This window comes from Lithobates pipiens, unplaced genomic scaffold (genome assembly GCF_037356315.1).
Source record: "Lithobates pipiens isolate NorthernLeopardFrog02 unplaced genomic scaffold, aLitPip1_a1.2 Scaffold_8, whole genome shotgun sequence".
Taxonomy (NCBI): domain Eukaryota; kingdom Metazoa; phylum Chordata; class Amphibia; order Anura; family Ranidae; genus Lithobates; species Lithobates pipiens.
This window is the reverse complement of record NW_027507903.1, coordinates 16,722,094-16,748,320: the sequence shown is the minus strand read 5'-3', so window position 1 is coordinate 16,748,320 and position 26,227 is coordinate 16,722,094. Positions and strand designations below refer to the sequence as shown.

Sequence of the window (26,227 nt, the reverse complement as noted above, 5' to 3'; positions counted from 1 at the left end):
CAAATACACTTTAAAAAGGAAGCCCCTCTGCTGAACTGGTCAGTTCTAAACAAGAACCGAAGGACGAAATCTTAACAAAACATATACAAACAGAAAAACTTCATAACACAAGAGCGGGAATCCGGCTGTCCTTGAGGACTCCTGGAAATAGAGTTACCAGTTATGCCGCGTACACACGATCAAATTGTCCGGCGTACTTAGTCCGCCGAAACGCATTTCACCGGACAATTCGATCGTGTGTGGGCTTCAGCGGACTTTCTCAGCGTAAAGTCCGGCAGACTTAGAAAGTATTTTTGCAGTCCAATCTTTCCGCCGGACTTGGGTTTTAGCGGACAATACGTTCGTCAGTATGCTAGTCCGGCGGACTAAGAATGACGCATGCTCAGAAGTAAGTACGAAAAGGAAGCTATTGGCTACTGAACTTCCTTTTTCTAGTCCCGTCGTACGTGCTGTACGTCATCGCGCTAGCAAACACCAGACTTTCTGTGTGTCCGTGTGTGGCCAAGTCCGTTCTGTAGGAAGTCCGCCGGACTATCCGCCGGATTGTTTGCCGGACTAAGTACGCCAGACAATTAGATCGTGTGTACGCGGCATTACTCTAACTCCGGTTTTCCCAAAAGGACAGCCCATGAGATGAGGGTCATCAAAAGCCCAAAGACCTTTTCCACCCTTGGAATTACCATAAATATCATAAATATGGTGGACTCAGTTATATTAAATTCTCAATAGAGAGAAAAACCCCGGTAGGGGACCTAGTTGCAGGGAAAACTCTTAGCCAGGGTTTCATGGAATCCCAGAGTTCCTACAGGGGCTCCTTGAGCAATTTCTGCCTCTCAGATAAGTTCCCACTGACACCATCAGTCTTTTTAGCCATCTGTATCTTCCAGCGTGAAGTCCGGCGGACTAAGAAAGTATTTTTGCACTCCAATCTTCCTGTCGGACTTGGGTTTCAGCGGACAATACGTTCGTCAGTATGCTAGTCTACTGCTAGGCTATTGAACTTCCTTTTTCTAGTCCCGTGGTACGCGCTGTACGTCATCGCGCTAGCAAACGCCGGACTTTCTGTGTGTCCGTGTGTGGCCAAGTCCGTTCAGTAGAAAGTCCGCCGGACTATCCGCCGGATTGTATGTCGGACTAAGTACGCCGGACAATTCGATCGTGTGTACGCGGCATTAGGAGGTAATTCTTCTCAATGACCATCAAACTCATGTATCATGAGTTGTAGAAATAGTCATGTTTAACAAGGAGACTAGAAAGTTATTTCAAGGGTTCCTCTGTGTTGAAAAGGTTGAGAGAGGCTGATGTAGGTCAATGAGGAGAGAGTTGCAAAAGTCGAGGCGAGAAATAACCAAGGAGTCAACGTGGAGCTTTTTGGTGTCGTTAATGCCGCGTACACACGATGGAATTGTCCGGCGTACTTAGTCCAGCAAACAATCCGGCGGATAGTCCGGCAGACTTTCTACTGAACGGACTTGGCCACACACGGACACACAGAAAGTCTGGCGTTTGCTAGCGTGATGACGTACAGCACGTACGACGGGACTAGAAAAATGAAGTTCAATAGCCAGTAGCCAATAGCTTCCTTTTCGTACTTGCTTCTGGAGCATGCGTCATTCTAAAGGCCCGTACACACGGTCGGACTTTTTGACAACAAACATGCAAATTAGCCGTTTTGGAGCAACATCCGACTGTGTGTACGCTCCATCGGACAAACTTTTTCTGTTTTCATCGGACTTTTGTTGGCTGTGCGAACGGACAAACTTTCTGGCAACAAAAGTCCGATGGAGCAAAGTCCGACCGTGTGTACGCAAAAGCATCGGACTTTTGTACAAGGTACAAACACGCATGCTCAGAACCAATGCAAAAGATCAGACTACAATACAGAAGTTGACCAAAGGTGGCGCTGGAGTCATTGAACGTCCTCTTTTGAAGTGGCGTCAGTACGTTGTGACGTCACTACATTCGTGTTTGTTGTCAAAAAGTCCGACCGTGTGTATGCAATACAAACTTGTGGACCACGCCCTTTGTACAAAAGTCCACGGAAAAGTTTGTACAAAGTCCGACCGTGTGTATGAGGCTTTAGTCCGCCGTTCGGACTAGCATACTGACGAACGTATTGTCCGCTGAAACCCAAGTCCGAGATTGGACTGGAAAAATACTTTCTAAGTCCGCCGGACTTTACGCCGAGAAAGTCCGCTGAAGCCCACACACGATCGAATTGTCCGGTGGAACGCTTTTCGGCGGACTAAGTACGCCGGACAATTTGATCGTGTGTACGCGGCATAAGACATATTTTGGAGATGCTACAGAGGTGAAGGTGGTAATATTTGGACAGCAATTGAATGTGGAGCCAGACGTTGAGGCAGCATTCCATTTCTCCTTGCAATAAACAATGACCTACTTCAACGAACCGTGCCACATTTTAAATAAAAAGGCTTAAAGCCAAGATTTTGATTTTTATTTACAATGCCAGCTGTGATAAAATGTAACGTCTGTGCCCTGGAGGAACATATTCTAATTGACTGTACTCATAATATGCAACAACTAGCAGAATTCTAACAATACAAAATTAAAAGTAAAAAATAGCATTGCAGATTGTAATATTCTAGTTTTAGTTTCCGATCTCCCTTTATTGCAAAGATAATTTTACTTGTAAGCATAAATTAATCACAAAGGTTTATATCAGCACAGAACAAATTGTTCTGCGTGTCTTTAAGTACCGAGGTGCCCTTGTTCTGCCAAACATGATTTTTAAATTTATACCGCTAAACAAAAAGGTTATACTTCTTTCTAGCACTAGACAGCAAATTGTAATAAAGCTACGGTAAAGGTAGTTCTGCTATACTCTCCAACCTCAACACATGCGGCATGCCTCCGTCATTACAGTCCCATTAACCACATGACCGCCGGAAGATTTACCCACCTTCGTGACCAGGCCAATTTTTGCGATAGGGCACTGCCTTATTTTAACTGACAATTGCGCGGTCGTGCAACGCTGTACTCAAATAAAACAGGTAAATTTTTTCCCACAAATAGAGCTTTCTTTTGGTGGTATTTGATCTCTACTGTGTTTTTTCATTTTTTGTGCTATAAAACAAAAAATGAAGAAAATTTTGAAAAAATAAAAAATATATATTAATATATTTTATATATTAGAATATATATATATATATATATATATATATATATATATATATATATATATATATATAGAATATATATATATATTAGAATATATATATATATTAGAATATATATATATATTAGAATATATATATATATTAGAATATATATATATATATTAGAATATATATAATTTTTTTTTTCCCTCTTTCTGCTCTTAGCCACTTACAGACCGCCTCCTGTATATATACGTCGACACTTTGAAGAGGGATATCTCGATAACGGCAGCAGCTGCTGCCACAACCAAGATATCCATCTTTACAGGAGGCGGTCGTGTTTACGATAATGGTGGTCTCCGCGGCGGGTTCGCCGCGAGATCAGAGTTATCAGCGGCGGGAGAGGTGCGCTCTCCTGCGCCCTCCACCACTTACCGGAGCTGTCGGTAGCGGCGGAGGTGATCGGGTCCTTTCAGTGCCTGGGTATGGAGACGAGTGAGGCTAAGATGTCCCTCACTCGTCTCTATACCATAGGAGGGCATTTAAAGAGGGATTCCACCTACAAAAAAAATATTAAAAGCCAGCAGCTATAAATACTACCGCTGCTGACTTAATAAATACACGGGGGGACCCTGTCCCAGGGTCCAGCAATGTCGGCAGCCGAGACCGATTGATCGCTCGGGTCTCGGCTGCTGCCGCCACGATTCTAGGTGAGGGAATCAGGAAGTGAAGCGTTGCGGCTTCACTTCCCAGTTCCCTATGGTCCGCGTGGTCTCTGGGACCCATGTGTGTCCCAGCAGACAGCACGGCGGGACAGGAAACGGCATAGACTCCCGTGGGAGTCTATGTCCGGAAGTGGGTGAAAATACCTGTCTTAGACAGGTATCTGCACCCCCCTCCCCCCTGAAAGGTGCCAAATGTGACACCAGAGGGGTGGAAGGTTCCGATGAGCGGAAGTTCCACTTAAGGGTGGAACCCCGCTTTAAGTTCAAATATGAGATCTGAGGACTTTCTGGTCCCAGATCTCATATTTCAGAGGACCTGTCATGCTTTTTTTCTATTACAAGGGATGTTTACATTCCTTGAAATAGGAAGAAAATTTATAAATTTTTTAAAATAAATACTTTTTTTTTTTTTTTTTTAAACAACCCGTCCCAAGGAGCTCGCGAGGGGCCCTATTCCTTGCACTGTCCCCAACAATGGGGCCCTATTCCTTCCACTGTCCCCAACAATGGGGCCCTATTCCTTCCACTGTCCCCAACAATGGGGCCCTATTCCTTCCACTGTCCCCAACAATGGGGCCCTATTCCTTCCACTGTCCCCAACAATGGGGCCCTATTCCTTCCACTGTCCCCAACAATGGGGCCCTATTTCTTCCACTGTCTGCCTTAATTTTGTTAAGCGCTGTGCAAACTGTTGGCGCTATATAAATCCTGTATAATAATAATAATTGCAAATTAGAAGAGATAGTAGACACCGTTCCTCATTAATTCTACATTGATCCTAAAGAAAACAGATCAGCACAGAAAAAAAAGGGGGGGGGGGGGTGTAGGAGATTTAAAAGAGATAGGGAAAAAAAAGGAATAGGAACATAGCCCTTTCCTGCCCACATCTTCTGGAAATAGCAGGAGCGTCAAGATAGATATTTGCATGTCTCGTTGGCACAATGTACCGAGATAGGACCTTGTACTTTGCCTCGACCAGAGTGGTATTGAGAATCCCTGCACCATGGAAGAACATCTAGACCAGTCTTCCACCGCTATGTCTGTTCCCAGGTCCTGATCCCAAGCCAACAAGCCATGGGTAAATTTAGTCCCCCGCTCGTGCCAACAGACTTGTAATGTTCAATTGAATAGGAGCGTGGTGATCACCACACTCAGACCACTGACACGTTCTCCAACTCTCTAACTGAAACTTGGGACAGACAGAGAGCTGGAGGCAAAGACTGCAGGAGCCTGGCATTGCATCTGCCATCCACTGATGGTGGGTGCAAGGCTTTGCTTTGCAGGCTTTTATGCAAAAATAAATAAATGAATGCACATTTTTCCTTCAAATAAGGGTGCATTTATTTTTTATCCTAAAAGGCAAACTTGGGCTTTAAAGCTCACTTCCAAGCACAATAAAAAAAATAAATAAATAAATAAATAAATAATAAACTACCCTTGCAGTGGGGCCCTCAATGCTGCAGGGGTTAAACGCTTGTTAAAGCGGAGGTCCACCATAAAGTGGACCTTCCGCTCATCGGAACCCTCCCCCCCTCCGGTGCCACAATCGGCACCTTTCAGGGGGGAGGGGGGTGCAGTTACCTGTAACTGCACCCACTTCTGGGATAGCTCTCTGCGGAAAGGGGCGTAACTTACGCCCCTTTCCGCAAGTGCCCCGCTGCCTGCTGGGAAACACACAGATCCCAGAGGCAGCGGGGAGCGTCCTTATTGCACAGCGCGATTCGCGTATGCGCAGTAGGGAACCGGGAAATGAAGCCGAAAGGCTCCATTTCCTGATTCCCATACCCAAGATGGCGGCGGCAGGACCCGACAGACGACCTAGAGATCGGCTTTGGGTGCCGACATCGCGGGCGCGCTGGACAGGTAAGTGTCACTATTTTAAAAGTCAGCAGCTGCAGTATTTGTAGCTGCTGGCTTTTAACAAAAAAAAAAAAACGCGGAGTCCCGGTGGACTCCCGCTTTAAGTCGAGGTGGTTGCAGGAATAGATTTTAAATTAACATTGACTGTTGTGTCTGCTCACCATTGCACGGTTTCAACCAACAGGGCCCCTTGCATTGCAACAGCCACAGCACCCATGTGTATAACAAACGGATAGCTGGAGAAGGTCCAGCAGTATACAGTATCTACCCATTTCATTCTTTGTTGAAGGAATGCCAAAGCATGTTTCTAAACAACTAACCAGTTTAACAAATCTGATTAAACTAGCAGGTCCGGACCACACACACACACACACACACACACACACACACACACACACACACACACACACACACACACTTATTTTAAAGAGGGTCTGAGAACGAGCCATATGATAAGGACTTCATGGGTAGAAGGGAAGTTAATTTACACTTGTGTGTAGAACTTTTAAGGTGTCGGCATACCAAGACATTTTTGGACAATTTCATGCTCCCAACTTTGTGGGAACAGTTTGGGGATGGCCCCTTCCTGATCCAACATGACTGCGCACCAGTGCACAAAGCAAGATCCATAAAGACATGGATGAGCGAGTTTGGGCTGGAGGAACTTGACTGGCCTGCACAGAGTCTTGACCTCAACCCGATAGAATTAGAGCTGAGACAGCGAGCCAGGCCTTCTTGTCCAACATCAGTGCCTGACCTCACAAATGCACTTCTGGAAGAATGGTCAAACATTCCCATAGACACACTCCTAAACCTTGTGGGCAGCCTTTCGGTCACATCTACCCCAACGCAGGTGTTCAGGCACTAAAGCTAGCTACTGTGTGCTTTACCTATAGCAGCCCCTTTTTCCTTAAGACAAGCAGGCCTACCCATACTTGGTTGCCCCCAGGACTTCTACACAATGCTATCGTGCCTGGCCACCACACCGGGGCAGATGCAAACTGAAGAAAGCCAAAAGATACTGGCAGTTAGCAAACAGGTAGCGTGGTTCTATGACAATCCAGGTAAAAGGCAGGCTGAGTTTAAGGAATAGTCCAATAATCCGGTCTGAAGTCATACACAGGGAAATCCAAACTAGTTAAGCAGGGCAGACAGACAGGACACTCGATCAGGGACAACGCAGGTATCACTGTCTCTATCACAAGCGAAGGACTGAGCATTTGGCTTGCTTATAACAGGTGAATGACCACATCAATCACAGTGCAGATGGAAACAGACAGGGAGAATGCAATAGGCAAAACCCAGGTGCTGGAATAAGGAGCAGGAGCACCTAAGTCAGGGGTGCCCAACCTTTTGAGGAGCGTGGGCCACATTAGCGACTTGGTAACCGGTCACGGGCCAAAATGTGCAAAAAGGGAGGATGGCAGGTCTGTGTCCACTCTGCATATGTAGAGCAGACACGGATGCAGCCCACTCTACCCCAAGGGACCTCCGATCTGCCCAGACAGAAGAGGACAGATCTCCTTCTGTTTTTTTAAGCAGATCGGATTGCAGATAGGCGGGTGTAAGCAGACACGAGTCTGTTTATCTGTCGCTCTATGGAGGTGAATGGAGGGTCCTCCTGAATAAACAGATAGGCGGACCCGATCGGACAGATCATGTGAAAGGGGCCTAAGGATGCTTTCACACTGATGCACAGCAGTTTACCTGCACTTCTACTGACCTTGATCTTCACTTCTTCCTCAGGATTACTGCAGCTGGTTGCTGTTGTCCCCCAGGTGGTTAGAACTGGTGGCTGCTTCTGGCTGTCCTCCAGGGCTGGTACTGCTGGCAGATACCGCTGGCTGGTTCTGCTGGTGGGTACTGGTACTGCTGGCTGGTCCTGCTGACGAGCACTGGTGGCGGGTACTGGTACTGCTGGCGGGTACTGCTTGCTAGTACTGCTGGTGGGTACTGGCACTGCTGGCTGGTACTGCTGTGAGATCACAGGAAGCATGCAGCTGCAGTAGAGAGCATTCTTCCCATCACAGATGGAGTACATTTGGTATGACTCCACCTGTGAAGGAGCCAGCGCTATACAGGAAGCATCGGCTCTGCTTCCTTTAGTGGCGGTTCAGTTGTTTGCGCTGATGTTCGGAGATGGCGGCTCAGGAACCCGCGATCTGGGCTTTCCAACCCACCATCTCAGAGACATAGCGGGCCACATTGGAGGGTGCTTGGTACTGCTGGTGGGTACTGATGGCTGGTACTGCTGGTGGGTATTGGGTATTGGTACTGCTGGTTGGTACTGCTGGCAGGTACTGGTACTGCTGGCGGGTACTGGTGACTAGTGCTGGTGACTGGTACCGGTGGCTAGTACTAGCACTGCTGGCTCTGGCACTGCTGGCTGCTGTCTGAGATTGCAGGAAGCATGCAGCTGCAGTAGAGAGCATGCTTCCCGTCACAGACAGAGTACATTTGGTACCACTCTGCCGGTGAAGTTGTCGGCGCTATACAGGAAGCATCGGCTCTGCTTCCTTTAGCGTCGGCTCAGTTGTTCGCGCTGATGCTCGGAGATGGCGGCTCAGGAACCCGCGATCTGGGCCTGCCGACCCGCCATTTCAGAGCAAGACATAGCGGGCCAGCGGTCGGGCACCCCTGACTTAAGTGATCCTGACACTTCCCAAAAGAGTTGAAGTTTTTATATCTGCAAAGTGTGGGACAACTCAGTACAGGCAGTCCCCGAATTACGAACGGATTAGGGACCACCGTTTTGTTCTTAGGTCGGATATGGTCGGAAGCGCATGCGCAGAATGGCAGAGATGTAGTTTTCCGATGTTCTGGCAAGTAGACGTGTGCGCATGCGCAGATGTCGTTTTCCAAAGGTGCCCGCCATAGAAAAGTGGCCACTCATGCGCAGAACGTCACGCCGCCTCCCGTTCGCAAGTAGGAGTCCTTCGCAAGTCGGAGGTTCGTACCTCGGGGACTGCCTGTGTTGAACCCTACGGACTTAAGCTGGCCATACATTATAACATTTTCTGGTACAATTTTCCTTTAGCTTTACCAAAACCACATAATACAAGGTCAAATCTAAACACTTTCAATACGTATGCAATGAAGCAGGCCCTTACATTACATCAGCTTTACACCTCGTGTGGTAGGAAGGATCCATAAATAGTTAAATAACCCCAGGTCTTCTACATTTAATGGCATAATAAATTCCTATTATTTCAAAACAAGCATCAAAAACAAATCTGCTTTAATAATGGAAATTGAAATTCTGCTGTAGTTTTACGGCTGTAGTCAACTAACCCAAAGATACAGGTGTCCACTAACATAGTTAAATTGGCCATACACAGCTGAATACGATTAGTTTATTACAAAGTAAAAATATAAAAAATTTTAAAAGCAAAAGCCAAGGTTATCACAATTCGGACAATTTTCCCCAAAGGACATACCAGTAAATTGAGGGAATGAGAGCAATCCAATTTAAGGTTCACATACTGGACTTATAAATTTATCATCATGAGATTGGTTTCCAAGACACACCTGCTACAAAAGGGAAAGTCCTCCTAGAACTAATATTTTAGCTTTAAATAACAGTTACAAGTTAAACTGGCCGTCCTAAAGACATCTTGCTTTCTAGTTTCCTTTTTTTTTGAATCTCAACTTTTTTTGTTGACAAGAAAAAAAAAGAAAAAGCGACTGTACATTGCAGGAATAAAGGATATACATGACAACCATTAACACGAGCATTGTACTTAAGGTAGCTAACTAATGAGGTACAGACAGTCACATCATATACGTAGCATATACAATTTTTTTTGTAAAGAAATAAAAACAATAAAAAAGGTAAAAAACATAAAACCAAGTTTGTTTACTGAGGGGCAGTTAGGCTCGGTTCACACAGGGGCGGCACGGGGCGGCACGACTTGCAGCGCCGCGACCTGCACACGATTAGCGGCGACTTGGAAAAACGACTTCTGTATACAAGTCAATGCAAGTCGCCTGAAGTCACCCCAAAGTAGTACAGGAACCTTTTTTCTAAGTCGGAGCGACTTGAGTCGCTCCTATTAGAACAGTTCCATAGTACAGAACGGAGCGCGACTTGTCAGGCGGCGAAGTCGCTTGGACAAGTCGCCCCTGTGTGAACTGAGCCTAACTCAGGACAGCTTCTCTTGTCTACTCTCAGATATAAAAACGTAGAAATTCCCAAACTCAGGCCTAAACCATTTTCACTCTTGGTGGGTTCAAAAGTTTAATAACCTAACCACCACTAGTGTTGGTGGGGCAAGACTTGGGTTGTCAAGCCAATTCTGCCAAAAGAGATTGGATTTTTTTTGCCACACTTCATTGACGATAAGCTACTTCTAGTTCTCTGGGTAAAAGGGAATTAACATAGGCGATCCACTGCGCTTTAGTAGGCACAGTGGAAGCCAATCAAAATCTAGTTCCCTTGTTACCTTCTCCCACGCTTGCCTCCAGGATTTTTCTAGAACCTCTCTCAACTTCTGGAACTCCCTACCCCATTACGGTCTGGTCAACTCCTACCCTGTCCGCCTTTAGGCGATTCTTGAAAACGTATACATTCAGGGAAGCCTAACAAAAAAAAATGTATTCGAGTCCCCTCCATCAGATCATCCCCTACAGCTATCAGCTTTTCTACCGCCACCTCCTCCCTTTAGCTAGGGCCCTCCTATTCCTTCTTTTTTGAAACATACTGTAATTGTACTGTCCCCGTTATATTGTAAAGGGATGCGTAAGCTGTTGGCGCTATATAAATCCTGTATAATAATAAACCATATTAGAGAGTTTCCTATATCTCTAAGGCAACCAATAACTATGGTCAAGTTCCTGGGTAGGTCATTATGAGGCGTTCACATCCTCCCTGTTGGATATTAATCTTGGAAAATGCAACAGGAGGACTCGGAACACGCCGATTGGTGGAAACGCCAAGCATGGTAAATAAAAAAGGAACAGATCAGGGAATTGTAGAAAGCAGAGGTCACTGGTGGCTCCTCCAAGCCATATAAGAACCACCTCTGGGTGGAATGAACCTTATGAAATTTTATCAAATCGGTACATACGGGCAATGATTTTTCTGCTATAGCCATGATAATTTGATTTAAAAAAAAAAAAAACAACAATCATCTTACCCACAGTATCACAGGGCTCATCTTTGTGGACACAGAAATCAGTCCTAAAAAGAACAAACAAAGAACATGTCATCTTTATGGCAGGGGCTGATGGGAAAGGCCTATGTGCTGAGTAAAGTGGTCTTATTCCTATGGATTATCAACAAACTCCACCCACTGACCTGTGTACACACTTACCAGATAGAACAGCAAGACACAATGTACCACGACTCCCCAAACCAATTATTTCTCCCCTACAAACAGTAAGTACGCTAAAGAATGTGTGATAAACCCATTCGGCAACTATTATACAGCATTTACAGTGAGGGGAAAAAACACATTTGATCCCCTTTGGGTTTTGTACGTTTGCCCTCTGACAAAGAAATGATCAGTCTATAATTTTAATGTTTGGTTTATTTTAACAGTGAGAGATCGAACAAAAATATCCAGAAAAATGCATTTCAAAAAAGTTAAAAATTGATTTGCATTTTAATGAGAGAAATAAGCATTTGATCCCCTATCAATCAGCAAGATTTCTGGCTCCCAGGTGTCCGCTATGCAGGTAGCAAGCCGAGATTAGGAGCACTCTCCTAAAGGGAGTGCTCCTAATCTCAGCTTGTTACCTGTATAAAGGATACCTGTCCATAAAAACAATCAGGTTCCAATCACTCCACCATGGCCAAGACCAAAGAGCTGTCCAAAGATGTCAGGGACAAGACTGCAGACCTACACAAGGCTGGAATGGGCTACAAGACCAACTCCAAGCAGCTTGGTGAGAGGGTGACAGCAGTTGGTGCGATTATTCACAAAATGACCAATCTCCCTCGGTCTGGGGCTCCATGCAAGATCTCACCTTGTGGAGTTTCAATGATCATGGAAACGGTGAGGAATCAGCCCAGAACCACATGAGAGAATCTTGTCAATGACCTCTAGGCCAAGAAAATAATTAGTAACACACTACGTCGTGAAGAACTGAAATCCTGCAGTGCCTGCAAGATCCCCCTGCTCAAGGAAGCACATTAGTACAGTACAGGCCCGTCTGAAGTTTGCTAATGAACATCTGAATGATTTAGAGAAGAATTGGGGGAAAGTGTTATGGACAGATGAGACTAAAATCGAGCTCTTTGGCATCAACTCAACTTGCCATGTTTGGAGAAGGAGGAATGCTGCCTATGACCTCAAGAATACCATCCCCACCATCAAACATTGAAGTGGAAACGTTATGCTTTGGGGATGTTTTTCTGCTAAGGGGACAGGACAACTTCTCTGTATCAAATAGGACGATGGACGGGGCCATGTACCGTAAATCTTGGGCGAGAAACCTCCTTCCCTCAGCCAGGGCATTGAAAATGGGTCATGGATGCGTATTCCAGCATGACAATGACCCAAAACACATGGCCAAGGCAACAAAGGAATGGCTCAAGAAGCACATTAAGGACCTGGAGTGCCTAGCCAGTCTCCAGACCTTAATCCCATAAATTATGTAGAGGGAGCTGAAGGTTCGAATTACCAAACATCAGCCTCAAAATGGTATTGTTTTATATGATCTGCAAAGTGGAGTGGGACAGAATCCCTCCTGAGATGTGTGCAACTCTGGTAGCCAACTACAAGAAATGCCTGACCTCTGATTGCAAACAAGGGTTTTGCCACCAAGCAGTAAATCATGTCTTACAAAGGGGTCAAATGGTTATTTCACTCCTTAACCACTTAAGGATTGGAAAAATTTGCCCCCTTAATGACTAGGCCATTTTTTGCAATACGGCACTGCGTCGCTTTAACTGACAACTGCGCGGTCGTGCGACTTTGTACCCAAAATATATGTCCTTTTTTCCCCACAAATAGCACTTTAGTTTGGTGGCATTTCATCACCTCTGCGTTTAACATTTGCGCTATAAATAAAAAAAAAATAAAAAAAAATGAAAAAAAAAAGAAAAAAACATATCCACTATCATACATATCCAAAAGAAAAAAAAATGTTCAAAAATGTTCATCAGTTTGGACCAATATCTATTCTTATGCCACGTACACACACGACCGGACTTTCCGCCAGACTAGGTCCGATGGTCTTCCCGACTGACTTTGGGTGAAGTTCCAATGGACTAGCCGAATGAAAGGACTTGGCCACACACAAAGCACACCAAAGTCCGATAGATTCAAAAGTGATCATGTACGACCAAACTAGAATAAGGAAGTTCATAGCCAGTAGCCAATAGCTGCCCTAGCATTGGTTTTCATCTGTTGGACTAGCATACAGAGGAACGTATTTTTCGACCGGACTCAAGTCCGTCAGAAAGATTTGAAACATGTTTTAAATCTAAATTCCGTCTGATTTTTAGATGGCAAATGTCCGATGAAGCCCACACACGATCGAATTGTCTGGTGGATTCGTTCCATCTGATCTTTTCTGTGCGAAAAGTCCGGTCGTGTGTACGTGGCATAACACATACTTTTGGTAAAAAAAAAAAATGCAATAAGTCTATATTGATTGGTATGCACAAAAGTTCTAGCGTCTACGAAATAGGGGATATATTTATGGCATTTTTCATAATTTTTTTATTTTTACTAGTAAAGGTGGCCATCAGTGATTTTTTATCGGGACTGCGACAGACAGATCGGACACTTGACACTTTTTTGGGACCATTGACACTTATACAGCGATCAGAGCTAAAAATAACCACTGACTACTGTATAAATGTCACTGACATAGTTAGTAAGGTTGAATAAAGACACCAGTCCATCCAGTTCAACCTGAGTGAGTGTCTACAATTTTCCCTATCCCTGTACATTGCACACTCACATCAGTCCCTACCCTCAAGGAGCCCACAATCCAAGGTCCCCATTCATATACTAGGGCCAATTTTGGACAGAAGCCAATTACCTACCTGCATGTCTTTGGAGTGTGGGAGGAAACCGGAGTACCCGGAGGAAACCCACGCAGGCACGGGGAGAACATGCAAACTCCAGGCTGGTAGTGTCGTGGTCGGGGTGACAGGGAAGGGGTTAACACTATAGGGGCGATCAAGGGGTTAAGTGTGTTCCCTGGGAGGTGTTTCTAACTGCATGGGGGATGGGCTGCCAGGGAGTACAGAAAGATCGTTGCTCCTGATATTAGGAACAGCAGCTCTCTCTCTACTTCCCTGTCAGAACGGGGATCTGTTCGTTTTTATATTGACATTCTGGCTCTCTGTGGAACAGTCGCAGGTGGCCGGCAGACATCGCCCCAGCGACATGCAGCGGGTACTCCTGCTGAAGCTATTTAAAGGACCACCATACATCTACAGTGATTTGCGCAGCGGTGCCAACCTGCCATTGTATAACGACGGCGGCTGATCGGCAAGTAGTTAAAATGCAAATCAATTTTTTTAACTTTTTTGAAATGTGTTTTTCTGGCTATTTTTGTTGTTATTCTGTCTCTCACTGTTAAAATAAAGCTACCAATAAAATGATAGACTGATCAGGGGTGGACTGACCATTGGGCCACTCGGGCACTGCCCGAGGGCCCTGTGCCACTAGGAGGCCCCATCAGGGTTGCCAGCCTCAGTAAAACCAGGGAAATTATGTAAAAATCTGTGTTTTTTTTTTTTTACATCTGTCTCTGAAATGGCCCTTACCAACATCCTTTTGGTCTAAAAATCCTTAGATTATAGCTGCCCCGCCTCTCCAGTACCTTCTCAGCCAATAGAAACATGTCTGTGTATACTGTGTGATTGTATACCGTGTGTGTGTGTATACTGTGTGGCCCCATAATGTCTGATTGCCTGGGAGCCCCATAATCTCTTGTTGCCCGGGGGCCCCATGAGTTGTCAGTCCGCCCCTGAGACTGATCATTTCTTTGTCAGTGGGCAAACGTACAAAATCAGTAGGGGATCAAATACTTTTTTCCCCTCACTGTATATAGTGCAAGGTCCATCTGTTCGCATGGGCACCGCTGGGCATTGCCCAGGGGCCCAAGGTGCATGGGGAGCTGTAGTCCTCCCCTTCACCCCCAGAAGGGGAATTTCATGTGACTAGAGCAGGTAATCAGGGCGCGGGCGGGGAAAATAACGGAACCATTTTTTTTTTTTGCTCACCAGCTGCAGGGTGAGCCACAAAAGATCGGTTTCAGGTTATTTCCCCTACCCGGCACACAGATCACTATCAGATTTCCCCTCCTCTCCCCCCTCCTGCCAGCAGCAGCTGCAGGCATACAGGGATCTTTAAGATGGAGAGCGGGAAAGTAAAATTTACCGACTCTTATGTTTTTAAGTCAGCACAGTGAGCGATCAGCACTGATCATTCAGAGTTCATACATAACTGAAGCATAGTAAACTTTGTTTTTCTATGCTTTGGTTTATGACTAAACAGGAGCCTCTGTCTCCTATTCATTCATCTGCAGTGCAGCTTAAGCCCCATACACACTATCAGATTGTCTGCTGATCTTTTCTTTCAGGTTTACCAAAACCATGTAGTACAAGGGCCTGCCTGATTGCATACACATTGAAACCCCTAAGGTTTGACCGCATATTATATGGTTTTGGTAAATCTGATGGAAAAAATCAGCAGACAATCTGATAGTGTGTATGGGGCTTTAGGCTGCAGAAAAGCACTGGGGAATGTGTTTCCTTAATCCCTTTCTCTGAGACTTCAGGTGTTTATTCTCATCAAAAATGTCCCCTAACAACGTTGTGGGAAAAAAAAAAAAAGTAAAAAAAAATTATTAAAATAAAAATTGAAATAAAATTTTAAAAATTAAAAAATAAATCTGACAAATTTATAATCAGGCTAAAAAGCAGCGCACAATATATAGCACAAATTAAAGACAATTACATACAAAGAGGGCAAGGAGGGCCCTGCTCATGAGAGCTTACAATCTAGAAAGGGAAGATAAGTTAGTAAATTAAAAAGGAAAAGTACAGTTTTCTGGGCGGAGGTGGCATAGGTTTAACGGAAGAGATGTTTTTTCATGGATTACTTAAAAAGGTGGACAAATTAGGAAATATCCAGACAGATTGGAGTAGGACGTTCCAGACGATGGGTGATGCTTTGCAGAAGTCCTGAAGCAAAGCATGGGGGAAGGTGACAAGGGAGCAGGAGGTCTTGGGATGAGTGAAAAGAGTGCTTTGCCTTGAGCTATATCACCAACCTCGACTCAAAATATTACCCAGAGTTGTGGATAGATTTGTAGGTTGTTAGTATTTTGAATTTTATCCATAGGCCAATCAAAAACCAGTGGAGGGATTGGCAGAGCGGGTTGCCAAACACTGGTTTGTGTGGTTGGTAAGGTGGATAACTCATGCAGCAGCTTTAATCATAAACTGAAGGGGGGGTAGCCTGGGTAGGAGTAGGCAAAGTTGAGGCGAGAGATAACCAGGGAGTGAATTAGTAACTTGGTGGTGGTTGGTTAAGAAGCGGAGTATTTTGGATTGGTAAAGACAGCATGATTTGGAAAGTGATTGGATGTTGGAAAGAAAGGAGAAGTCAGAGTCCAGGATTACATCAAGAATCTTGGCATGAGGGGTAGGAGGATAGTTATGCTATTGATCTTGATAGAAAGGTTAGGATGGAGGGAATAGGGGTGGGGGGTAATTATGAGCTCAGTTTTTTAAATATTGAGTTTTAGGGGTGGTATGACATCCATACTGATATGCCAACATGATATGGGTAATGCACAAGGAGACTGAAGGGATGAGCTGAGCGGTAGAGAGACAGATTTGCATGTCATCAGCATAGAGATGGTATTGGAAGCCATGCAAGGCTATCAACTGACCAAGGGAGGAGGTGTAGATAGAAAGGAAAAAGGGTCTGAAAACAGAGCCTTGAGGAACCCCTACTAAAAGAATAAGAGGAGAAGAGGAGATGGAGTTGTAGGCAATACTAAAGGAGTGCTTGGATAGGTAGAGGAGATCTTGGAATGAGCATAGTCTAGGAAGACAAGGATAGGTAGAGGAGATCTAGGAAAAAGTATAGTCTAGAAAGCCAAACATAGATAGATGAGATCTAGAAAATAGCATAGTCTAGAAAGCCATGGATAGGTAGAGGAGATCTAGGGAAGAGCATAGTCTAGGAAGCCATGGATAGGTAGAGGAGATCTAGGGAAGAGCATAGTCTAGGAAGCCAAGCATAGGTAGAGGAGATTGAGAGAAGAGCATAGTCCAGGAAACCATGGATAGGTAGAGGAGATTGAGGGAAGAGCATAGTCTAGAAAGCCATGGATACGTAGAGGAGATCTAGGGAAGAGCATAGTCTAGAAAGCCATGGGTAGGTAGAGGAGATCTAGGGAAGAGCATAGTCTAGGAAGCCAAGCATAGGTAGAGGAGATTGAGAGAAGAGCATAGTCCAGGAAACCATGGATAGGTAGAGGAGATTGAGGGAAGAGCATAGTCTAGGAAACCTAGAAGGAAGGGGGTACATTTTTTGGGGCGATTCATCATAATAAACAGTGACCCTGAAAGAATTGAAATGACCAAATAATTGTAGTTTCCCCTTTACCTGGTCATAAACACAGCTACATCAACAGGGGTTTCTTCCTTGGCTCCTGGAACATGGTTGTTTCCCAAATACTTGGTCCCTCCATACTCCTCATTCTGCCAATGGCAAAAGCTCTCCAGAGATCTCTCTCCATGATGCCCAATAGACAGCTTGGTCTGGAAAATGAACAGATGACAGTGAAATGCAATCTCACTAGAGGTGGGCAACAAGGCAATAATTACACTTCTCTGTTAATGTGACAATTTTCCTGACTTACTGGGCGGCTGTGCAGCAGGACCAGCTTGGTAACACGGATATTGACTTTAATCCCCAGGCTTTGGTGTTGAAACATGTTGTAAACCTGAAATGACAGATATTCATATTTATATCCATTCTTTTCTTCAAACAATCTCAAATCCACTTTTGACTGATATCTCTCTATATTATATGATAATGCAATTTATTAATTCCCAGACACTGAAAAAAAAATGAGGAGACTTGAGTGAGAACCCTTTAACACTTGAGTGATTTGAAGTCTGGCTTGAAGCTTCTTTAGAAGCACTTCCATAGTCAACACTAAGATATACAGTACATTATATTCAATGGTGGCCATTTACACCTTTTGTGCAGGGGGGGGGGGGGGGGTCAGTTTACTGTGCTTCCGACAGACAGGATGGCCAATGTGAGAAGAAAATGCCTTGGACTGTGGCAGTAAAAAAAAAATGACATAGGGATGTCTTTATTAAAACGGAAGAGTGCAAAATCTAGTGCAGCTGTGCATGGTAGCCAATCAGCTTCTATGTTCAGCTTGTTCAATTAAGCTTTGTCATAAAAATCTGGAAGCCGATTGGTTTCTATACAGAGCTTCACCAGATTTTGCACTTTTACCATTTTTAGTAAATCAACCCCATAGTGTCTGTGGTCAGGAGGATTAGGAATAGTGCCCCACCACTGGTATCCATGAAAGGAATAGTGCCCCATTTGCTGGTGTCAATGGGAGGAATAGTGTCTCATCGTTGGTGCCAGTGGAAGGAATAATGCACCATCATTGGTGTCAGTTGGGGGGGGGGGGGGGGGGGGGACACAGTTGATTTCTGTGGAAAGAATGGTGGCTCATCATTGGGGGTCACAATGACAGATTATGTGTTAGTAGGAGGAATAGAGCCCCACCCTTGGTATCAGTGGCAAGATAATAAATACCGTATCTAAAAAGTGGGGGTACATTTGGATTCAGCCCCCCTGAGTCAATACTTTGTAGAACCACCTTTGGCTGCAAATACAGCTGCAAATCTTTTTAGGGATGTTTCTACCAGCTTTGCACATCTAGAGAGGGACATTTTTGCCCATCCTTTGCAAAATAGCTCAAGCTCTGTCAGATTGGATGGAGAGCATGTGAACAGCAACTTTCAAGTCTTGCCACAGATTCTCAATTGGATTTAGGTCTGGAATGTGACTGGGCCATTCTAACACATGAATATGCTTTGATCGAAACCATTACATTGTAGCTTTGGCTGTGTGTTTAAGGGTCGTTGTCCTGCTGGAAGGTGAACCTCCGCCCCAGTCTCAAGTCTTTTGCAGACTAACAGGTTTTCTTCTAAGATTGCCCTTTATTTGGCTCCATCCATCTTCCCATTAACTCTGACCAGCTTCCCTGTCCCTACAGAAGAAAAGCATCCCCACAACATAGTGCTGCCACCACCATGTTTCACAGTGGGGATGGTGTGTTCAGGGTAATGTGCAGTGTCAGATTTCTGCCACGTTTTGCTTTTAGGCCAAAAAGTTAAATTTTGTTCTCATCTGACCAGAGCACCTTCTTCCACATGTTTGCTGCGTCCCCCACATGGCTTCTCGCAAACTGCAAACGGGACTTTTTATGACTTTCTTTCAACAATGGCTTTCTTCTTATCACTCTTCCATTAAGTCCATATTTGTGGAGAGCACGACTAATAGTTGTCCTGTGGACAGATTCTCTGCAGTCTAGGTGGACGGCCATTTCTTGGTAGCAGTTGTGCCATACGCTTTCCATTTTCAGGTTTAATGGATTGAACAGAGCTCTGTGAGATGTTAAGCTTGGGATATTTTTTTTTTTTTAAAACCTAACCCTGCTTTAAGCGTTTCCACAAGTTTATCCCTGACCTGTCTGGTGTGTTCCTGGGCCTTCATGATGCCGTTTGTTCACTGAGGTTCTCCAAAAAAACCTCTGAGGACTTCACAGAACAGCTGTAATTATACTAAGATTAAATTACACACGTGTGGACACCATTTACTAACTAGGTGACTTCTGAAGGCAATTGGTTCCACTAGATTTTAGTTAGGGGTATCAGAGTAAAGGGGGCTGAATACAAATATTTTCCTTCCACTTCACAATTACGTGCCACTTTGTGTTGATCCATCACATAAAATACATTTAGGTGTTTGGATGTAACATGACAAAATATGGAAAATGTAAAGGGGTATGAATACTTTTTCATCGAACCCAACAGTGAACAGCTCTGAATATACTGTAATGATCCGAATTAAGGCTCACTCAATCTACAATGTTACCATCACAGAATGCCTTGACCGTGGTCACTGAGCAGAGGGGTAGAAGCCGCTAAGCACAGGAACCCAAAAATTGCAGCTAAGACCCTTTGTGCTACCCACAGGAGGAAGCCATTCACACTGGGAGAACACAGTGATTATTGATAGTGCCTAGAACAGCCGCTAGCAATAATCACATGTAAAATCGGACAGGCTGGTTGTATCCAAGTTGATTGATCAGCTTGGCTACATTCATCCTACTGAGACATAGATCGAATCTCTGCCGGTTCCTTCTGAACCGGCTGAGATGCAAGCCATCTATGGCCAGCTTAACATTGTAGTAGTGCCGACTGCTACAGTGATTGTCAGCTTCCCCGGTGGTCTATCAGGTATGAGATATACATAACTTACATTGTGCCAAGCTGGACCAATAAACTATATACAATACACATAATACCTGGAGGTCAGGTTTAAAGCGTAACTTACCTCTCGCAATCGACACAAAATTTTTACTCTATTTATGTTGTTAAATATTAATAAATGGATAGAACAGTATATCATATTTAGTTGTTTTTAACTCTTTTTTTTTTACATTGGTTTATTTGCTTCCTGGCCTAGGCCAAATGTCCATGAAGACTCTTGGGATGTAGGACATCATTTTTTGTTCTCTTGCTTTCATCGGGAGGAGGGGCTTTCTAAGCAAAGCATACTCTCCTGCTTACATGCCTGAGCTAAGGGCAGATGGATCCCAGGAAGTAAATGCTACATGAATCTGCCCTTACTCAAGATGGCCGTGGGAAGAAATGTACGGGGGGTGTTTTTCAAAGTGCTTAGAGACATGGATGGATGGGTGAGTATGCTGTGAATGTCAAAAAATTTATTAAAAGGCATTTTTAGTTTGTGTCGCTCAGATACAGTTTAGCTCCACTTTTATTTGCTCTATACCAGATTCTCTTATAACTGCTTTAATATATGTATTTACACTATATTACCAAAAGTATTGGGACATCTGCCTTTACATGCACATAAAAACTTTAATGACATCCCAGTCTTGGTCCATAGGATTCAATATTGAATTGGCCCACCCTTTGCAGCTATTACAGCTTCAACTCTTCTGGGAAGGCTGTCCACAAGGTTTAGGAGTGTGTCTATGGGAATGTTTGAACATTCTTCCAGAAGCGCGTCTGTGAGGTCAGGCGCTGATGTTGGCGAGAAGGCGCGGCTCATTCCAAAAGATATTCTTTCCAGTTGAGGTCAAGACTCTGTGCAGGCCAGTCAAGTTCCTCCACCCCAAACTCGCTCATTCATGTCTTTATGGACCTTGCTTTGTGGACTGGTCCAAATCATTTGGTGGAGGGGGGATTATGATGTGGCGTTGTTTTTCAGGGGTTGGGCTTGGCCCCTTAGTTCCAGTGAAGGGACCTCCTAAAGTGGTTGTAAACCCTTTACAACCACTTTAACCTATAGGTAAGCCTAGATTAAGGCTTACATGTAGGTGCTTGAAATATCTCCCAGACTTGCACGGTCTAGGAGATATTTGCAAATCAGCGTAGGGCAATTTCTTCTGCGCATGCACCGGAGTTAGAAAGGGCACAATGTTTCTAACGCAGGTCATGCCAATAAAAGCGGCTCCCGTGCGCATGTGAGGGAGTGAAGTCGCGCAACTCCGGCCAGTCACAGAGTCAGAGTTCGCGGCCCCGGAAGGAAGAGGGGTGAAGAATGGACGCTCTCTACTAGCGAGGAAGACGAGGACATCGCAGGCTTCTCCTTTGTCAAAGAGGAAGTAACACCCACCAGGGTTTAATTCCTCTTTAATGCATCAACGTACCAAGACATTTTGGACAATTTCATGCTCCCAACGGCCCCTTCCTGTTCCAACATGACTGCCCACCATAGACACACTCCTAAACCTTGTGGACGGCCTTCCCAGAAGAGTTGAAGTTGTTATAGCTGCAAAGGGTGGGCCAACTCAATATTGAACCCTATGGACCGAGACTGGGATGCCATTAAACATCATGTGCGTGTAAAGGCAGGTCTCCCAATACTTTTGACAACATAGTGTATCTGAAACAAGTATGCAGACAAGGGGGTTGATCTACTAAAGGCAAGTCTGGAATGCCAATAAAGTCAGGTGTCCCAATACTTTTGACAATATAGCGTAGCTGTTTTGCTAGAGTTCAGCTTGAAAGAAAGTGTATTCAATCATACTATATTTATAACAATTTCAGCAAGCATCTTTACAAACTTTTTTTTAGTAAAGCGATGTAAAAACAATGATGAACATAAAATGTATAATAACATATAGCAACTGACGTCAAATGGTTGCCGAGTTGTTCCCGGTGATTGCACCTAACACATTGCACTAAATAAACCCGTGCAAATCATTTTTATGCTGAAATGATATTAACAAAGTGTTAAAAGGCCTTGACATATTTTCAGGCATTTCAAGTTGAAGTCCATGTGGAACTAAACCCAGCCATGAATCAAAAGGACAGTTATGGCTCTTGGAGAGGACAGGAATATTTTGGGCCCATTCTCTTATGTTGGTGTAAAAATAGTTGTCGGATTTATAGGTTAGGCGTTTATTTATTTGCGGTATGGGTGACATCATACTGTCGCCAATCTGAAAGACATTCCAGATAGTGGCTCCACATTTATGATGTTTGTGGACAGCTGTCATGGAATTTAAACAGCGCCGTCGTCAACTTTCACAGATACTGTAGATCTATGGAGGGAACATTAATAGGACATGAATAGGAGAACGCCAATGTGGCCTGCAACACGAGACATCAATGCTATACGGCAGGTTTATAGGCATGCGTCATTATTACAGCTTGTATACTGCATTCCAAATACATTTATATCTGTTGTCATAATTAGTAGTGCTCGTTAAATATATCATCAATGGCATCTCATCATTTAGTAAACGTCATTCACTCAACTACAAAGCATGTATAAATGGAGACTTGAATAACGGAGATCTAATCTAACATATTCAAGTATAATATAATATAATACAACAGAGATATAATGTGTAACAGAGACTTACCTGTTTCACTGTGTGCTTCCCCCGGCGACACACACAATCGCAGAGGGGGGCGCTGTCTTAAAGGGACTAGCTGAGCTTTGTAAGAGAAGACGCTATTGAACACAGGGGGACCCCATCATACTCAAGACCGTATTCAGAATCTGTGACACCAGAGTACTCTAGCCTGTATTCTTCTCAAGTGACCCCAGTGTACTCCAGCTTTTGTCCTGCTCCAGTGACCCCAGTGTACTCCAGTCTGTATCCAGTTCCTGTGACCCTAGTGTAGTCCAGTCTGTATTCAGTTCCTGTGACCCCAGCCTGTATCCCCAGCTCCAGGGACCCGTGTCCTTTTTTTATCCAGCTCCAGTGACCCTAGTGTACTCCAACCTGTATTCAGCTCCTGTGACCCCAGTGAACCCCAGCCTGAATTGTGTTCCAGTGACCCCAGTGTACTCCAAGCTGTATCCAGCTCCCGTGACTCCACTATGCAGCAGTCTGTATCCAGTGACCCTGTGTACTCCAGCCTGTTTCCTGCTCCAATAACCCTGTGCAGTCCAAGCTATACCATGGTCTAGTCACCTTGTGTACCCTAGCTTGTATCCTGCTCTATCTAGTAACACTATGCACATCAGCCTATACCCTACTCCAGTGACCCTGTGCACACCAGCCTATACCCCGCTCCAGTGACCCTGTGCACGCCCACCTATACCCTGCTCCAGTGACCCTGTGCACACCCGCATATACCCTGCTCCAGTGACCCTGTGCACACCCGCATATACCCTGCTCCAGTGACCCTGTGCACACCCGCCTATACCCTGCTCCAGTGACCCTGTAGAATATTACCTACCTTTGAGTCGTGTTCTCAGGATCCCTGTGCAGCAAGAAACTCTTTCCTGCATATTCGTACTCAGTCTCTAGTAGCTGCCTTCTCTGGTAAAGCAGAAGGCCGCAACCTGGGAGGTGTAAGCAGCAAAACCCATCACCCCTTGAGGGGTGCTTTGGTGAAGACCAACGATCTGTGCTGTAGTCCATCCAAACACCCTAACCTTCAACAACCAGGCACACCAATTCCTATTCCTCCATTGCCACCAGGTAGCATGCTTCTCTGAGACCCCCCTGGTGTTCTATGTCCCCTTCGCCTAGCTCCAGCTGCTACAACCAAATTCAGTCTGCTTCCTAATGGGAATTACCTCTTGTCCAGGACACCGGTGTGTCTTGCCTGTAGCAACCAATGAGGTTCTCCCTTTAATTTCCTAAACTGGCTAAAAATGGACAAGTCAGTAACAAAGACAGATCTTGTTTCAAACAGTTTCACCCATTGTTCTTTTATGTATCAGTGTTATTCTTTCCTAAGTACCAAATCAGATGAAAAGCCTTTCCAACATGAGCCTAGGGGGGAATTTGTACAGATAAGAAAATCTACACTTTTTTATACATACCATGTTCATAACAGTAAGAATAAATCTCTGTGTGGCATCTGCTCCATGATATTGTACCATATCAGAGTCTGCCACCACCAGAGTCTCCACTGTATGTTCCTCAGTAAGTCTGATGGCATTCCTCCGCTCCCGCCAATCACTACCGCCCTCCCTCTTGCTCGTCTTCTTTTTTTTCCCTAGAAGTGGAAAACAGTAGATTAGTTCTTGCAGCAAGTTTGACATTACACAGTGATAGGTAACCAGTAGGAAGAACTGAATGGGAAAGGAGTATTGTGATATAGCAATAATGCACCCTCAAAGAAAATCAAGATCCTCAGGGAGAACTGGGAGTTCCCAATATTGCACATTAGCTGCCCAAATAGCATCCATAGTCCAGCTCCATGCAGGCAAACCAGCGCCTTTCTTGGACTTAACCTCTTTCTATATCTATATCCTCTCTTTCTTCTATACCTTGGATAACCCCCCCCCCCCCACCCCACCACCACCACCACCACCACCACTCTGCCCAAAGCCCTTAAACCCAGCCTTGACCCACGCCATTGCCGTATAGGACTCAAATATTCTGCATGCTTAATTTTGACGGCCGCTTGGCATCCCACCTGGGCGCTTCTGCCAAGTTACAGCTTGTCCCACTCTGGAAACCGGTATTATAGCTGAGAATTGCACCCAAGAACTAGATGACAATAGCTTAGGTGCAAACTGGAACTCACACAGAATATATAACACACAAAATCAGATAGGAGTTTGATCAAAATTAACCTAAACAATGCAAACTCTATATAGTAATATCATTAGTACATCCAATGAACAGCTAACAAATACGTAAACATCCCACAATGGTTTGGTAAAAAGGTAAAGTGGACACAATGCTAGTCACATCTCCAAGAGGATTAGCATACAGACGGAAACAATAGGAGACTGAATTAACAATATGGATTCACACTTAGGAGGCATACAATGGGGAAATATACAATGAGAAAAAGGCACCTTAATAAACAGATACCATATAACATCAGGAGACACCAGCATCATGTTCTTTGAAGACGATTAGAATCTTCAGTTTAGAGCCTCGGAGTCTGGGGGGGGGGGGGGGTTTGAAGTAATCAATGTTATACACTGGCAAATCTGTATTCGGGCCCTGGGTGCCCAGAGTCTGTGTGTGTTCTTAGGGGATATGGACCCAAATCTCAAACGAAACTGCCAAGGAATAGAGCCACCTCAAAAGCCAGGGCCCATAGCCAGTTGGCAAGAGGCTACCTTGCAATCCCCTTCAAAAGCCCCCTGTCACGGTTGGGTCCGTCACACTAAATGTCCCACATCTCCCACTCTCGTCACTCTTTAATTGCCCTTTGTTTCCCCCCAGGGATGGAGAGCCCTTAGAGCTTTCAATAGTGACGTCTAAAGGGCCTCATTACAGTCTGCTCTTTCCTAACCTAATATGCTCATTTTAATACCTTGGTATGACATCCCTGAGTCCAAATGATTCCATTACCTCCAAATGTATAATTTCCTGGACTCCTTAAGAATTATAACCACCCTTTCCCATTGACAGCCTTTGAGACTAGATGTCGTACTTTCCCCATGACTCGAGTCCTCATCTCGTCGGTATATTCTTCTATCCAGGGCAACACTGGTGCGCAAGTTCCCTCATATTGCTTAAAGCGGAGGTCCACCCTAAAGTGGACCTTCTGCTCATTGGAACCCTCCCCCCCTCCGGCGCTACAATTGGCACCTTTCAGGGGGGGGGGGGGGGTGCAGGTACCTATACAGTACAGGTATCTGCACCCACTTCCGACGTAGATTCTGCAGAAGGTACGCCCCTTTCCGCAGAATCTAAGCCCCTTTCCGAAAGTCCCCCGCTGCCTGCTGGGAAACACATGGATCCCAGAGACAGCGGGGACCATCCTTATTGCGCAGCGCGACTCGTGCATGCGCAGTAGGGAACCGGGAAATGAAGCCGAAAGGCTCCACTTCC

The 26,227-nt window shown here is 44.8% G+C and overlaps 1 protein-coding gene across 1 annotated transcript in view; it reads right to left on the bottom strand.

Annotated features, from left to right (window-relative positions):
* The window catches only part of LOC143964450 (A disintegrin and metalloproteinase with thrombospondin motifs 17-like), a 435,585-nt gene that overhangs the window by 329,840 nt on the left and 79,518 nt on the right, over positions 1-26,227 (bottom strand). The window contains exons 4-7 of the mRNA XM_077474178.1: positions 24,253-24,428; positions 17,543-17,626; positions 17,287-17,441; positions 10,840-10,883 (exon numbers count right to left, since the gene is read on the bottom strand). Of these exons, the coding sequence (XP_077330304.1) occupies positions 10,840-10,883; positions 17,287-17,441; positions 17,543-17,626; positions 24,253-24,428 (459 nt within the window). The remainder of the gene's footprint in view (positions 1-10,839; positions 10,884-17,286; positions 17,442-17,542; positions 17,627-24,252; positions 24,429-26,227) is intronic.